Source organism: Mastigoproctus giganteus, chromosome 9 (assembly GCF_048544385.1).
Source record: "Mastigoproctus giganteus isolate SK-2022 chromosome 9, ASM4854438v1, whole genome shotgun sequence".
Lineage (NCBI taxonomy): Eukaryota > Metazoa > Arthropoda > Arachnida > Uropygi > Thelyphonidae > Mastigoproctus > Mastigoproctus giganteus.
The window spans coordinates 33,140,672-33,156,516 of record NC_143583.1 but is presented as its reverse complement, the minus strand read 5'-3'; the positions used below and the strand labels follow the sequence as shown (position 1 = coordinate 33,156,516).

The 15,845-nt window shown below is 38.0% G+C and overlaps 1 protein-coding gene across 1 annotated transcript in view; it reads right to left on the bottom strand.

Moving 5' to 3' along the window:
• Positions 1–15,845, bottom strand: part of LOC150080136 (cell adhesion molecule Dscam1-like) — a 1,047,872-nt gene that overhangs the window by 118,258 nt on the left and 913,769 nt on the right. The window contains 1 exon segment of the mRNA XM_090381929.1: positions 14,871–15,110. Coding sequence (XP_090238055.1) covers positions 14,871–15,110 — 240 coding nt within the window.

The following is a 15,845-nucleotide window of genomic DNA, read 5'->3' as shown; positions in this document are numbered from 1 at the left end:
CTCAAACCATTCAAGGCTTTGTACACCTCTATCAGATCACCTCGCTGGTGCCTAGTCTCCAGACACTGTAATTTGCAAAACTTAAGCCTTTCTTCGTAAGAGTAACCCTTCATTCCTTTCACTAACCTTGTTGTCCTACTCTGTACTCGTTCCAGCAGCTCTACATCCTTCTTGAAATGAGGCCTCCAGACCTGTACACAGTACTCAAGGTGCGGCCTGACCATTGCCTTATACAAGGCAATAATCACCTCCCTATCCCTGCTAGAAAAATTCCTGTATATCATTGATAAGACACTATGAGCTACCCTTGCAGCCCGTCTACACTGCTCAGAGAACTTCATATCTGCCTGCACAATTACTCCCAGGTCTTTTCATTCTCTACCACTGTCAGTGTAGTACCACAGAGTTGATATGTTGCTCTGGGGTTGCTGTTTCCCATATGTAGTACTTTACATTTGTCAATGTTAAACTTCAGTTGCCATCTCTCAGCCCATCTGAGACTTTACTCAACCTTTCCAGATTCTGTTGCAGCAGCATAGCATCAGTAGCATCCTTAACAACTCTGCCAATCTTTGTATCGCTTGCAAACTTGGAAATAAAGCTTGATATACCATCATCAATATTATTTATAAATGTTTGAAACCCATCACACACATTCATAAATAACCATCTGCTGCATTATTTGTTATTGAAGACAAGCTGAGCCAGGCAAAAGACTGTTTTACGAAACTCGCTCTAAAAAAATTTTAAATACCTAAAAACTTTTGCACATCTAGAATAAATATTCAAAAATTTGCTTTCAACCAGAGCGTAACTGATTTTAGAACAAACTCTTCTATCTGGTGTTGAAAAGTGGTGAGTTTGAATAAATTTAAGGAACAATTAAATGAATTATTAGAGGGGAGAGACAAATGAAGTGGGCAGTTATTTTTTTTTTTGACTGATGCTGTATAAGCTTGCATCATTTTCTGACACTAATACTAATACATCTGACGTAGCCCAGTGGTCAGGAGCGGGAGTGCATAGCACGCGTTCCTTGAGTGGACCGGTGTTCAAGCCCATGACTACTAAATACGATAAATATTTGTATTGACGATTTATTGTAAACTCTACTGACTTGGTTGTCATGCCGGAGTATAAACAGAAAAAAAATTTATTTATTTATTGGACCCCAGTTAATAAGATCACCCATCACATACCTCCTTTTGAGAAATATTTGATGGACAAACCATTCAAGCCTTTCTGAATCCTAATTTTAGCCTATTGACCTCCTGGTACCAGCAAGTCACAAAGGAGATTAAGCAGACAAAGGCAGATTATGAGAAATCTTTGGAAAAGGATGCAAAGAAAAACAACAAAGAGTTTTTACCTATGTAAACTCTAGAAGGAAAGGGATGAATCAGATTGGTCCACTAGATATCGATGGTTCAACTGTTGATGACCCTGCTAAAGTGGCTAACAAACGAAAAGAGTATTTTGCATCTACATTCACACATGAGGAGTAAATCAGGGAGGGGAATGTTAGAGGTGAGTTAAACCCTGGAAGTGAGCTAGATGATTTTGTAATAACTTAGAGGAAAGTGGAGGAGAAATTGTTGAAGATAAACGTAAAAAAGGCACCTGGGATGGATGGGATCTATCCAGTTATATTAAAGGAGGCAGAAAAGGAAGTAAGCAAACCCTAAAACCATAATTATGAGAGTTCCTTGGACTCAAGGGAGGTACCCATGGACTGGTGATATGAAAATGTGACCCCAATTCACAAAGGAGGATCAAAGGGCGAAACAAGTAATTATAGACCTATTAGTTTAACTTTTGTTCCAGAGAAATTAATGGAAGCACTGGTTAAAGAAGCACTGCCGGTGCTTCTTTAACTGAAGGTTTCTAGACAAGACTTCAGTTATAGCTCAGACACAGCATGGTTTTGTTAAGGGGAAGTCTTGTCTGACCAATCTTGGTCAGACAAGTCCAAGTTTGGACTTAATGTCCAAGTTTGCAGACGATACGAAGGTAGGCAGGGTTGTCAAGGACACTACTGACACTATGCTACTGCAACAGGATCTGGAAAGGTTGAGCAGATGGGCTGAGAGGTGGTAAATGAAGTTTAACATTGACAAATGTAAAGTACTACATATGGGAGACAGCAACCCCAGAGCAAGGTATCAACTCTGTGGTACTACACTGACAGTGGTAGAGAATGAAAGGGACCTGGGGGTGGTTGTGCAGGCAGATATGAAGTTCTCTGAGCAGTGCAGATGGGCTGCAAGAGTACCTCATGGTGTACTGTCGATGATATATAGGAATTTTTCTAGCAGGGATAAGGAGGTGATTATTCCCTTGTATAAGGCATCGGTCAGGCCACACCTAGAGTACTGTATACAGGTCTGGAGGCCTCATTTCAAGAAGGATGTAGAGATGCTGGAACGAGTACAGAGATGGGCAACAAGACTAGTGAATGGAACAAAGGGGTGCTCTTACGAAGAAAGGCTTAAGTATTGCAAATTACAGTGTCTGGAGACTAGGCACCAGCAAGGTGATCTGATAGAGGTGTATAAAGCCTTGAATGTTTTGAGCATGCTCAATGCTGATGGGATACTTCCTCTTGCTCAGAATAATCACCTGAGAGGGCATAAATTCAAATTGAGAAAAGACAGATGTAGGATAGACGTGCGGAAATTTGCCTTTAGCCAGTGGGTAGTTGGTTGGTGGAACAGATTTCCATCCCTTGTTGTGGAAGTTGATAGCCTAAACGAACAGAGGGGTGAAGTGTAAGTTGTTATTTTTTATTTATTTATTTATTATTATTTTATTTTTATTTTTATTTTTTTGGCTGATGCTGCATAAGCTTGCTTTCTTGCATCAAATGCCTCTACTAATGCTAATGCTAATACAATCTGATTGGATACTATGATGTGATCACAAAGGAACTGGATGCAGGGAATAACTTTGATATCATATATTTGGATCTTAGAAAGGCTTTTAATACTGTTGCACATGGAACACTGATGCATAAATTGGAGCAGTGTGGCATTGGAGGCAAATTGCTTCAAGGGATAGGGGGATGGTTGAGTGGGAGAAGACAGAGAGAGAGTGGTAATCAATGGACACTGCTCTTCGTGGACTAATGTTATTAGTGGAGTTCCTCGGGGTTCAGTGTTGGGTCCATTGTTGTTTTCTGTATTTATAAATGATATTAATGATGGTATATCAGGCTTAATGTCCAAGTTTGCAGACGATACGAAGGTTGGCAGGGTTGTTAAGGACACTAATGACAGTACGCTGCTGCAACATGATCTAGAAAAGTTGAGCAGAAGGGCTGAGCGGTGGCAACTGAAGCTTAACATTGACAAATGTTAAGTACTACATATGTTAAGCGGTAACCCCGGAGTAACGTATCAACTCTGTGGTAATACATCGACAGTGATATAGCATGAAAAGGACCTGGGGGTAATTGCGCAGGCAGATATGACGAAGTTTACTGAGCAGTGCAGATGGTCTGCAAGAGTAGCTCATGGTGTCTTGTCAATGATACACAGGAATTTTTCTTGCAGAGATAAGGAGGTGATTATCCCCTTCTATAAGGCAATAGTCAGGTCACACCTTGAGTACTGTATACAGGTCTGGAGGCCTCATTTTATGAAGGATGTAGAGTTGCTAAAATGAGAAGAGTAACAAGACCATGGAACGGAACAAAGGGGGATGCTCTTATGAAGAAAGGCTTAGGTTCTGCAAATTGCAGCTTCTGGAGACTAGGCACCTGCGAGGCGATCTGATTGAGGTGTCTAAGGCCTTGAATGGATTGAGCAGATTCAATGCTGATGGGATTCTTCCTCTTGCTCAGATTACAAACATGAGGGAGCATAGATTCAAATTGAGGAAAGAGAGTTGTAGAATAGATGTGGGGAAATTTGCCTTTGGCCAGTGGGTGGTTGATTGCTGGAACAAACTTACATCTGTTGTTGTGGAAGTTGATAGCCTAAATGAATTCAAGGCAGAATTAGAAAAATATTTAGATTGAATGGATGGATGAAATGGGAAGGGTTTTTTTTTTTTTTTTTGTTTTTTTTTGATTAATGCTGTATAAGCTTACTTTCTTGAATCATATGCCTCTACTAATGCTAATAACCTGACATATTAGGTTAGGAAGTAATAGGTAAAGAAAGAAAGATTATTTTTATATATGTGTATGATAACATCAATCAATCACTTAACACTATGATGTTATTGTCTGTTGTGTTTATGGACCAATCAGTACACCACGTCTGTCATGCCTACATGTCAGTCAATATATTGTTTTCGAATTCTACTCCTGCTACCGTTAACATGCACTGTCTGTTTACCGAGAATGCAGGGAGAAACTTTGGTACTTGTAAAAAAAGTTTGTCCAGTAAGCTGCTCATAGTTTGCCATGGTTCTTCTGTTGGCTTTCTTTACCTTTGCCGTTGCGGCATCTGGAGACTAGGCATCTGCAAAGTGATCTGATTGTGGTATTTAAGGATTTGAATGGATTGGGCAAGCTCAATACAGGGGTAGAATTTTTTTCAGCCTGGACTGTACTTGTTAACAAGAGAGACTGCTTCTACAGGGATGGAATACAATTAAATAGAAAGGGTGCAAGAATGTTTGCTGATGCTATCAAAGCAGTGTTAGGTGGGTCGGAAAACTGATAGATTGGGGGGATACAAGGACTAATAGATTAACAGTAGCCACTGGCAGAGGTGAAATTGATTCTTCACTGCTTCTATTGGAATGAGCCGCAGCCTGGAAAATAAGATGCAGGATATTTCAGAGACTGCTGGGAATCATTGGGGTACAAATAAACACATAGGTTGTGTTAGGATAGCTATGAAAAAGAACAGGTGCATGTATACTTGCCTATACACCAATGCTAGGAGTTTAGTAAATAAATTTGATGAATTTGAGGTATTGCTCAAAACATCAAAGGCAGAGACATGGTGTCACAGAGATATAAGGAATGCAGAACTGGAATTTGGGGAGTACAATGTCTACAGAAAGGATAGACAGGGTAGGAAGGGAGGAGGGGTTATGCTATTAGTTAAGATATACATAAAATCCAAGGAAGTGAAGCCAGTCGACATTGCTAGACAGTGCAGTGTCGAGTCAGTTTGGTGTGACATAAGCATTGGGAGATCAAAATTGAGAGTAGGAGTGTGCTATAGGCCTAATGACTCTGATGAGCATAATAAGAAACTGTACGGGGAAATAGAGTGGGCCAATAAATCAGACAGTCTTATAATGGGGGATTTTAATTTCCCAGATATTGACTGGAATTTGGGGGCTGGTCACTCACACACTAGCAAGGCTTTTGTGGATTTATTGGATGATTGTTTTCTACATCAGCATGTTCGGGAGGCAAGTAATACTCTTGATTTGATTATCAGTAGTGATTCTTCATGCATTAAGAATCTGCAGGTAAATGAACCACTAGGTGGCAGTGATCACAGTGTTCTGAAGTGGGATTTACTCAAAGAGGTAACTACCATTAGGGGTAAAGGGAAGGGTTATTGCTTTCGTAAAGGCGACTACGATGGACTGAGACAGTATTTAAATTCTATACAGTGGGACCAACTGATGATGTTACCAACAGCAAATTCAAAATGGGAAGCATTCAAAGAACTTATCTTGGAAGCTACTAGGCTTTACATACCAATTAAGAAATATTGTTCAAGGTTTAGGCCTAAGTGGATGTCAGATGAACTTATGAGACATATGGCAGAGAAGAAAAATGCATGGGATACATACAAATTAACACATGACACAGAAGCCTATGATAGATACAAGTTGATCTGTAACCAAGTTATAAAGGAGGTTAGCCAGGGAAAGGCAGATTACGAGAAATCATTGGCAAGGGATGCAAAGAAAAACAGCAAAGAGTTCTTTACTTATGTAAACTCTAGAAAGAAAGTGATCAATTAGATTGGTCCAGTTGATATCGATGGGTCAAATGTTGATGATCCTGCTCAGGTAGCTAACAAACTGAATGAATATTTTGCATCGACATTCACACATGAGGAGTTATTCAGCGAGGGCAATGCCAGAGGTGTATTCAACTCTGGCAGTAAGCTAAAGAATCTTGTAATAACTGAAAGTAAAGTGGAGGAGAAATTGTTGAAGATAAATACAAGAAAGGCACCTGGGGTGGATGGGATCTATCCAGTTATATTAAAGGAGGCAGCAAAGGAAGTAAGCAAACCCTTAGCCATAATTATGAGAGAGTTTCCTTGGACTCAGGGGAAGTACCCATGGACTGGAGATGTGCAAATGTGACCCCAATTCAGAAAGGAGGATCAAAGGGTGACACAAGTAATTATAGACCTGTTAGTTTAACTTCTGTTCCTGGAAAATTAATGGAGGCACTGGTTAAAGAAGCAATGCAGGATCATCTAGACAAGACTTCAGTTATAGCTCAGACACAGCATGGTTTTGTTAAGGGGAAGTCTTGCTTGACCAATTTGATTAGATACTATGATGCAGTCACAAAAGAACTGGATGCAGGTAATAACTTTGATATTATATACTTGGATCTTAGAAAGGCTTTTGATACTGTTGCACATGGAAGACTGCTGCACAAATTGGAGCAGTGTGGCATTTGAGGCAAATTGCTACTATGAATAAAGGGGTGGTTGAGGGGGAAAAGACAGAGAGTAGTAATCAATGGACACTGCTCATCATGGACTAATGTTATTAGTGGAGTCCCTCAGGGTTCAGTATTGGGTCCATTATTGTTTTCTGTATTTATAAATGATATTGATGATGGTATATCAAGCTTAATGTCCAAGTTTGCAGATGATACGAAGGTTGGCATCGTTGTCAAGGACACTACTGACACTACTGCAACAGGATCTGGAAAGGTTGAGCAGATGGGCTGAGAGGTTGCAAATGAAGTTTAAGATTGACAAATGTAAAGTACTACATATGGGAAACACCAACCCCAGAGCAACGTATCAATTCTGTGGTACTACACTGACAGTTGTAGAGAATGAAAGGGACCTGGGGGCGGTTGTGCAGGCAGATATGAAGTTTTCTGAACAGTGTAGACGGGCTGCAAGAATAGCTCATGGTGTATTTTCGATGATATATAGGAATTTTTCTAGCAGGGATAAGGAGGTGATTATTCCCTTGTATAAGGCAATGGTCAGACCACAGCTAGGGTACTGTATACAGGTCTGGAGGCCTCATTTCAAGAAGGATGTAGAGATGCTGGAACGAGTACAGAGAAGAGCAACAAGATTAGTGAATGGAACAAAGGGGTGCTCTTAGGAAGAAAGGCTTAAGTTTTGCAAACTACAGTGTCTGGAGACTAGGCACCGGTGAGGTGATCTGATAGAGGTGTATAAAGCCTTGAATGGTTTGAGCATGCTCAATGCTGATGGAATTCTTCCTCCAGCTCAGAATAATCACCTGAGTGGGCATAAATTCAAATTGAGAAAAGACAGATGTAGGATAGACGTGAGGAAATTTGCCTTTAGCCAGCGGGTGGTTGGTTGCTGGAACAAACTTCCATCTGTTGTTGTAGAAGTTGATACTTAAAAAGTTCAAGTAATAACTAGATAAACTATTGGAGGGAATAAATAGGTGAAATGGGAAGTGTTTTTTTTTTTTTTATGGCTGATGCTATGTAAGTCTGCTTTTTTGCATCATTTACCACTACTAATGCTAATCTAATATTTTCCCGTTCAAACACTTTGTATAAGTTTGCAATCACAGGTTGAATTGTGCATTGTCCAAGCTGAAAAATCCAGCATACTGGATTTTTTAGCTTGTACAATGTGCAAATTAAACATAGAGAAAAAAAAACAATCATTTGTCCTGAAATTGGTTAATTACAGCAACTCCCTGACTTATGTAAGGGTTTTGTCCCGCTGAACTTTTGTTACTTGTTACTTTGGTTTTTAGGAGCATTAGCAACTAAGGCCATATTGCTCCGGGATATGCGGTGGTCATTCCCTGACCTTTTCACATCCTCCGTATTTGGTGGTGACGGGCTCGAACCCCGGTCTAATCAAGAAGTGTGTGCTACGCACTGCTGCTCCTTCCCACCTGGCTAGGGAGGCACCCCCGCTGAACTCTACATAAGTTGAGTTTTATGTAAGTCGGAATTTCCCTAAATAGTTATGCAGCACTCACAACTCTGTGAGCCGAATTTGATTGAAGCAAAAAAGAAATGTTCAATGAACATGTAAATAGAATTATTTATTTTCAATTTTTTATCTCATGCATAGGAAAAATTACAAAAATGTACAAAGTTACAAAAATTTCAAAATTATAAAATTATAAAAAGAGAGGAGACAGGCATAACGTCAGCAAGTTTTATCTTTCGAGCATCATTGCCAGAATTACTCTCCAGCTGATAAGCATGCTGCTGCAGAAGTTTGCAGACAGTGGAGATTTAGAAGGGGTTTTTTCCAACACATCACAAAATTTCTCTGCAGCTGCAGAAACAGCACTGGTGACTTCATCGCATACTTTAATGTTGTGGAAATTGTTGTGCTTATCGTTAATATCTTCATAAATACTTCTTGCTTTTGCTTGAATGGCTATTGGACTCAAGGGCACTTGCTTCTGAATTTTCCGTCCATATTATTAATAGCTTTTCCATCTTCGATATAGTACCTGAATGCTGTTTTGTGGTCACTGTTGACTGTTGATCTTAAATGTGATAATTTGATAAGTGGGATAGGACCAAGGTATGTCTGCCAGGGAAAAAAGTTAATGATGTTGTAGGGCAGATATCATTTTTTAAGGGCACAAAAGGTGATATTGTTGTACACGTTGGCACTAAGGACCTTAAGAGTAAGAGATCTGCAGATTTACTTAACAAGTACAGGTCAATGCTGGAAAAAAAGTCACAAGTTAGGGTTAAATTTTGAAAGTGTCTTCAATTCTATCTAGGCACGATAGGATGGAGTATATGATGAGAGCCTTGTCAATCAAATCGGCCCTGGACAGATTGCGCAAGGCTCATGGAGTAGAATTTTTTTCAGCATGATCTGTGCTTGCTAACAGGAGAGACTGCTTCTACAGGGATGGGATACACTCAAATAGAAAGGGTGCAAAAATATTTGCTGATGCTATCAAGGCAGTGTTAGGTGGGTTGGAAAACTGTTACACTGGGAGGAGGGTTTCGCAGACTAAAAGATTAACAGTAGCTGCAGGCAGAGGTGAAAGTGATTCTTGCACTGCTTCTATTGTAATGAGCAGCAGGAGCCTAGAGAGCAAGTTGCTGGGGACTTCAAGAGCTGCTGGGAGTCATCATGGAACAAGTAAATACATGGGCTGTGTTAAGACAACTAAGACTGAGAGCAAGAAAAAGTGCATGTATACTTGCATGTACACTAATCCTAGAAGTATAGTAAATAAAATTGATGAATTTGAAATGCTGATCAAGACATCGAAGGTAGATACTGTTCGGATATCACAGACATGGCGTCACACAGATATAAGCAGTGCAGAACTGGAATTTGGGGAGTACAGTGTGTACAGAAAGGACAGACAGGGTAGGAGGGAGGAGGGAGAGGAAGTGCATCAGTTGACATGGATGGATAGTGCAATGTTGAATCTGGTTGGTGTAACGTAAACACTAGAAAGGGAAATTGAGAGTAGGAATATGTTATAGGCCTAATGACTCTGATGAGTACAGTGAACAGTTGTGCAGAGAAATAGAATGGACCAGTAAATCAGAATGTCTTGTCTTCTTGTGGAGGAATTTAACTTTCCAGATATTGACTAGAACTTGTGGGTTGGTCACTCACACGCTAGCAAGACTTTTGTGGATTTATTGGAGGATTGTTTTCTACAGCAACATGTTTGAAGGGCAACCACAGGGAGTAATACCCTTGATCAGATTATCAGCAGTGATGATTCATGCATTAAGAATTTGCAGATAAAGAAACCACTAGTTGACAGTGATCACAGTGTACTGATTTGGTATTTACTTAAAGATGTAACTACCATCAAGGGTAAAGGGAAGGGTTTTTGTTTTTGTAAAGGTGACTGCAGTGATCTCAGACGGTTTTTAAATTCTATACAGTGAGATCAACTGATGATGTTACCAACACTGAATTCTAAATGGAAGCCTTCAGGGACTTAATTTTGGAGGCTACTAGGCTTTTCATACCAACTAAGAAATACTGTTCAAGGTTCAAGGCCTAAATGGATGCCAGTGCATCCATTTAGGCCTATTAATGAAACTCGTGGCAGAAAAGAAAAATGCATGGAATGCACATAAATTATCAAGTGACAGAGAAGCCTATGGCAGATATAAGCTAGTCTGTAATCAAGTCACAAAGGAGGTTAGGCAGGCAAAGGCAGATTACGCGAAATCTTTGGCAAAGAACGCAATGAAAAACAGGAAAGAGTTCTTTACTTATGTAACCTCTAGAAGGAAGGTAGGGGATGAATCAGATTGGTCCACTTAACCTAGATGGTTTGACTATTGATGATCCTGCTCAAGTAGCGAATAAACTGAATGAGTATTTTGCATCTACATTCACACTTGAGGATTTATTCAAGAAGGAGAATGCCAAAAGTTTATCAAACTCAAACAGGGATATAAGTGATTTTGTAGTAACTGAGAGCAAAGTGGAGGAGAAATTGTTAAAGTTAAACATAAAAAAGGCACCTAGTGCAGATGGAATCTATCCAGTTATAATGAAGGAGGCAGCAAGGGAAGAAAGAAAACCCTTAGCTATAATTATGAGAGCATCCTTAGAGTTAGAGGAGTTCCTCTTGGACTGGAGATGTGCAAATGTATCCTCAATTCACAAAGGGGATTCAAAGGGTGACACAAATAATTATAGATCTGTTAGTTTAACTTCTGTTCCAGGGAAAATAATGGAGTCACTGTTTAAAGAGGTAATACAGGTTCACCTCGACAAGACAGCAGTAATAGTTCAGACACAGCATGGGTTTGTTAAGGGGGAAGTCTTGTCTTACCAATTTGATTGAATAAGATGATATATTCAGAAAGGAACTGGATGCAAAAAATAATTTTGATATCATATACTTGGATTTCAGGAAAGCCTTTTATAGTGTTGCACATTGGAGACTGCTGTACAAATTGGAGAGGTATGGCAGTAAGGGCAAGTTGCTGCAATGAATAAAGGAATGGTTAATGGGAGATGGTAGAGAGTGGTAATAAATGGATACTGCTGTACGTGAACTAATTTTAATAGCATAGTCTCCCAAAGTTCGGTGCTGGGCCCATTGTTGTTTTGTGTATTTATCAATGATATTGATGAAGGTATATCAGGCCTAATGTCCAAGTTTTCAGATGATACAAAGGTTGGCAGGGTTGTTAATGATAGTAAAGACAGTATGCTACTGCAACAAGATCTAGAAAAGTTACACAGATGGGCTGAGAAGTGGCAACTGAAGTTTTAACATTGACAAATGCAAAGACTCCATATGGGTAGCAGTAACCCAAGAGAAATGTACCAACTGTTTGGTACTACACCCAGGGAGGTGGAGATTGAAAAAGACCTGGGGTTAATTGTGCAGTCAGATATGAAGTTCTCTTAGCAGTGTAGATGGGCTGCCAGAGCAGGTTATGAAGTTTTGTCAATGATATATAGGAATTTTGCTAGCAGAGACAAGGAGGTGATTATCCCTTTGTATAAGGCAATGGTCAGGCCACACCTTCAGCACTGTACACAGGTCTGGATATCTCATTTTGGGAAGGATGTAGAGTTACTAGAATGAGTACAGAGAAAGTGAACAAGATTGGTGAGAGTAACAAAGGGGTGCGCTTACGAAGAAAGGCTTAAGTTCTGCAAGTTGCAGCAGCTGGAGAATAGGCACCTGCTAGGTGATCTAACTGAGGTGTAAAAGGCCTTGAATGGTTTGATCAGGCTAAATGCCGATGGGATTCTTCTGCTTGCTCAGATTAAGAACCTCAGGGGGCTTAGATTCAAACTGAGGAAAGGCATTTGTAGAATAGATATGCGGAAGTTTGCCTTTAGCCAGCAGGTAGTTGATTGCTGGAACAGACTTCCATCTGTTGTTGTGGAAGTCGATAGCTTAAATAAATTCAAGGCTAAACTAGACAAACATTTGGAGTGACAAGATGGGTGAAATGGGAAGGGTTTTTTTTTTTTTTTTTTTTGCTGATGCTGTGTAAGCTTGCTTTCTTGCATCATATGCCTCAACTAATGCTAATGCTAATGCTAATGATAAATGGGTTGATCCTCTAACATGTGCTTTTATATACGCACTGTCCCTTAAAATAGTATTCACCGTTGCAGCAGCTAGACCTAATTCCATGCAATAGACGACAAACTTTGTCCTGCTTCCTACCTCTTAATTAATCATCTTCATTTCTAAATCAATTTTGTTTTGTTTCCTAACACTGCCACCACTTGCACTTTCTGTTGGTTCCTTTCCTTTGACCATTGTAATAAGTTAATAGGAATGAAGAGAAGATTCTGAAAATGTATTTTTGTTTTTTATATGATTGAAGATTTCAGTGAAGGGAACTCATTTCACCATTAACCCCAGGTCCTCACAACTGGTGAGTATGAGCTTGGCACACCCAGGGTCCTAAGCTGGATATCATCATTCTTCTCTTTCTTGATGATTCCCTTTTACTTCTCTCTCTCTCTCTCTCTCTCTCTCTCTCTCTCTCTCTCTCTCTCTCTCTTTCTCTCTCTCTCTCAGGGCAACTCAGGAATTTTTTTTTTGACTGGTGCAGCATAATAAAGTAAAAATCCACGGAATTTCATCGCAAATGCAATAAGATCGAGTGTACTACCCATTTATAGACTACACTTGCAGAAAAGCTCAATAAACTGGAAAGTGTAACTTGTTTTTATTGTTTTATGGTAGTGACCTCCAGAAATGTGTTTTAGAAAAATATCGCAAAGGCATTCAAAACTGATTCTTATAATGGAACATATGATAACGATAAAAGTGTTGCAATTTCGATTATAATAAGGGGCCTTTTACACAGCTAAATAGCTTAGTTATATAGTGAAAATTTCAACTTACAAGGTCTTGGAACAAATTACCAAAAAAGAACAATGTGTTATTGGGTTCGCATTATGATATTTTCAAGATACCTCCATTTATTCCTACGGGATGCAAAATAAGTTTCTACGATTTTTTTAAGCTTGCACATGGGCTGCAAAGACTTATTTAAAGTTGAATTTCTGTAAGTCAAGTATTACGTAAGTTGGGGAGTTCCTATACAGTCTTGAATGAAGAGACCTTTTTTAAGAATTCCTGCAGTCCCTGGCAACATTCAAATCCAAACTCTCCAGAAAAATGGCAAGTGGAAAAACTAATATACTGTTAGAGAGAATGCAAGATTGATACCTTCAAAGAGAAGTATAAATATGCTTATTGAGTAATCAAATTATCAAATAAAGCACTTGTAGCTATAAATGCTGTTCTTCTAAACACAGGGCTTCAATTCCTTCCGAGAATTGGGGGAATGTTTATGAGCTTTTTTGTTTGACACCAAGTTATCCAGTATAGGATACGGGTTATGTCCTATACAGGATAACAACTTAAACTTAGCAATACAGATGGACATCAATCATGTGGCATTATGTATACATGATTACTGTGCTAGCTGTCAAGCCAATAACACAGATTGGTAGTATATTATTACCTTATCTCATTCAAATTTAGCAATAATAACGTTTCAGATTTTTATTACTGATAATATTGCATTTTTTTTATTTTATGAATCAAAAAGCAGTTTGCTTTGTATGTTCAAAAGATTTGGTTATGATTTTTTTCTCAATGTTAAACTACTTAAGTCTCAAAATTTCAGCGATTTTTGCAAGAAGTGCATCAATTTAGATTCATGCATAAAGTATACACAATATTTGTTACATTAAATTTTATTATGGTTGGATTATTTATGATAAGACCAAAGCAACTAAAACTATGAGGTTTAGTATATCATATTTGTAAATTTTAAGTTCCATTTAGATGGAAAGAAAAAACTTTTGTGGAATTTTTTTTTTTTTTTGCAATGTGGCCAAGTTAGTCAGTCTTCAGCAAGGGAGTCATGGTTTTCCCCTTTCTAGAAGCTCAATTTTTTCATCCAGCAAAACAATTAATTAACCACAGACTAGTAATTTAATGATGATATACTAATGATATAAGCACTAATAATTTTATTAGTGCTTATATCAGATAACCTATTTTTAATTGATTGATAATCAATTAAGAACTTAGCATGTATATTGTTATGGAGTTTGTAAAATAATAAGGAGTTTATCTCAATACAATACGTAGAACATTTCCGCATGATACTCTCCAGAAATTAAAACGAAAAAATCGAAAACTTATATTAGAGTAAAAAATAAATAATTAAAAACCAATTTAACACAATTAAAAATTAAAAAGAATCTAACGAAAATATTCAAAACGATTTTCCTTCCTTTTCCAAAATGATTTTCCTAAGGAAGGAAAATCATTTTGAATATTTTCGTTAGATTCTTTTTAATTGCATTAAATTGATTTTTAATTGTGCTAAATTGATTTTTAATTATTTATTCTTTACTCTAATGTAAGTTTTCGCTTTTTTCGTTTTAATTTCTGGAGGGTATCATACGGAAGTGTTCTACGTACTATATTGAGGTAACCTCCTCTTATTATTTTACAAATATTAATATCAACGTAGAACGTATTGAGTATTACAGCTCTGATTCATACTATCTAATTTATTGTTATGGAGTATACTGAATGCTTCCATACCACAACATATATATTGTATACAATTTACAGATGTGATATACCAATGCTTCGTGGCCTTAGTTTCTTTGAAGCACAATTTAACTCTACTAATCTGTATGATTCAGTTCTTACTTTTAAAAAACATGATAAAGAAATAAGCTTACAGTGGCTAGTAGATGGACCTGCTTGTTGAGACACTTGTCGATTTTGAGAGCTGCTTGTATTGGGAGTAGGCTTTCTGACTGGAGATGAAAAATATGAAGGAAGATCTCTACTATGACTTTGTTGACTGTGGCTGTGACTGTGACTGTGACTATGACGACTAGTTTCCGATCGTTGAGATTTCTTTTCCAAATGAGCCATCAGAGCTGTTGTAGTTGCCACATCACTCCGAGAAGATGACTCTAATAAAGTATAAATAATAATAAAAAAATTATATCATAAATATGGGATAATTTTATTAGTGCTTATATCAGATAATCTATTTTTAATTGATTGATAATCAATTAAGAACTTGAACTCGAATAATATAACAGCATGTATATTGTTATGGAGTATACTGAATGCTTCCATACCACAACATATCTATTGTATATCACTTGTTTTTGAAAACTGACCTTAGAATGCAGTAATTACAGATAATTATTTCAACTAAATAAGTATTTGGTCCATTCTAACAAGATAGTCTTCAACCAGAATGATACCATGTGGATTAACAATAATACTAAATATTTAAAAATTAAAAATTATTATTAAATAACACTCATTAAAAGAATGGAACAGAAGTTGAAAACTACACAATGAAAAATGGAACGAATTATATTAGGAATCAGACTGTTGGATAAGAAGAGAAACACATGGATTAGCTAGAAAACTCAAGTAAAGGACATTCTTATCAAAACTAAAGAACTGAAATGGACTTGGGCAGGACACATAGCTTGAAGACATGATACAGATAGACTAAAAAAAATAACAGAATGGTACCCAAGAGGAGCTAAAAGAAAACCTGGAAGACAACAACCGAGAGAAACGTACCAACTGTGTGGTACTACACTTAAGGTGGTAGAAAATGAAAAAGACCTGGGAGTAATTGTGCAGTCAAATATGAAGTTTTCTGAGCAATGCAGAAAGGCTGCCAG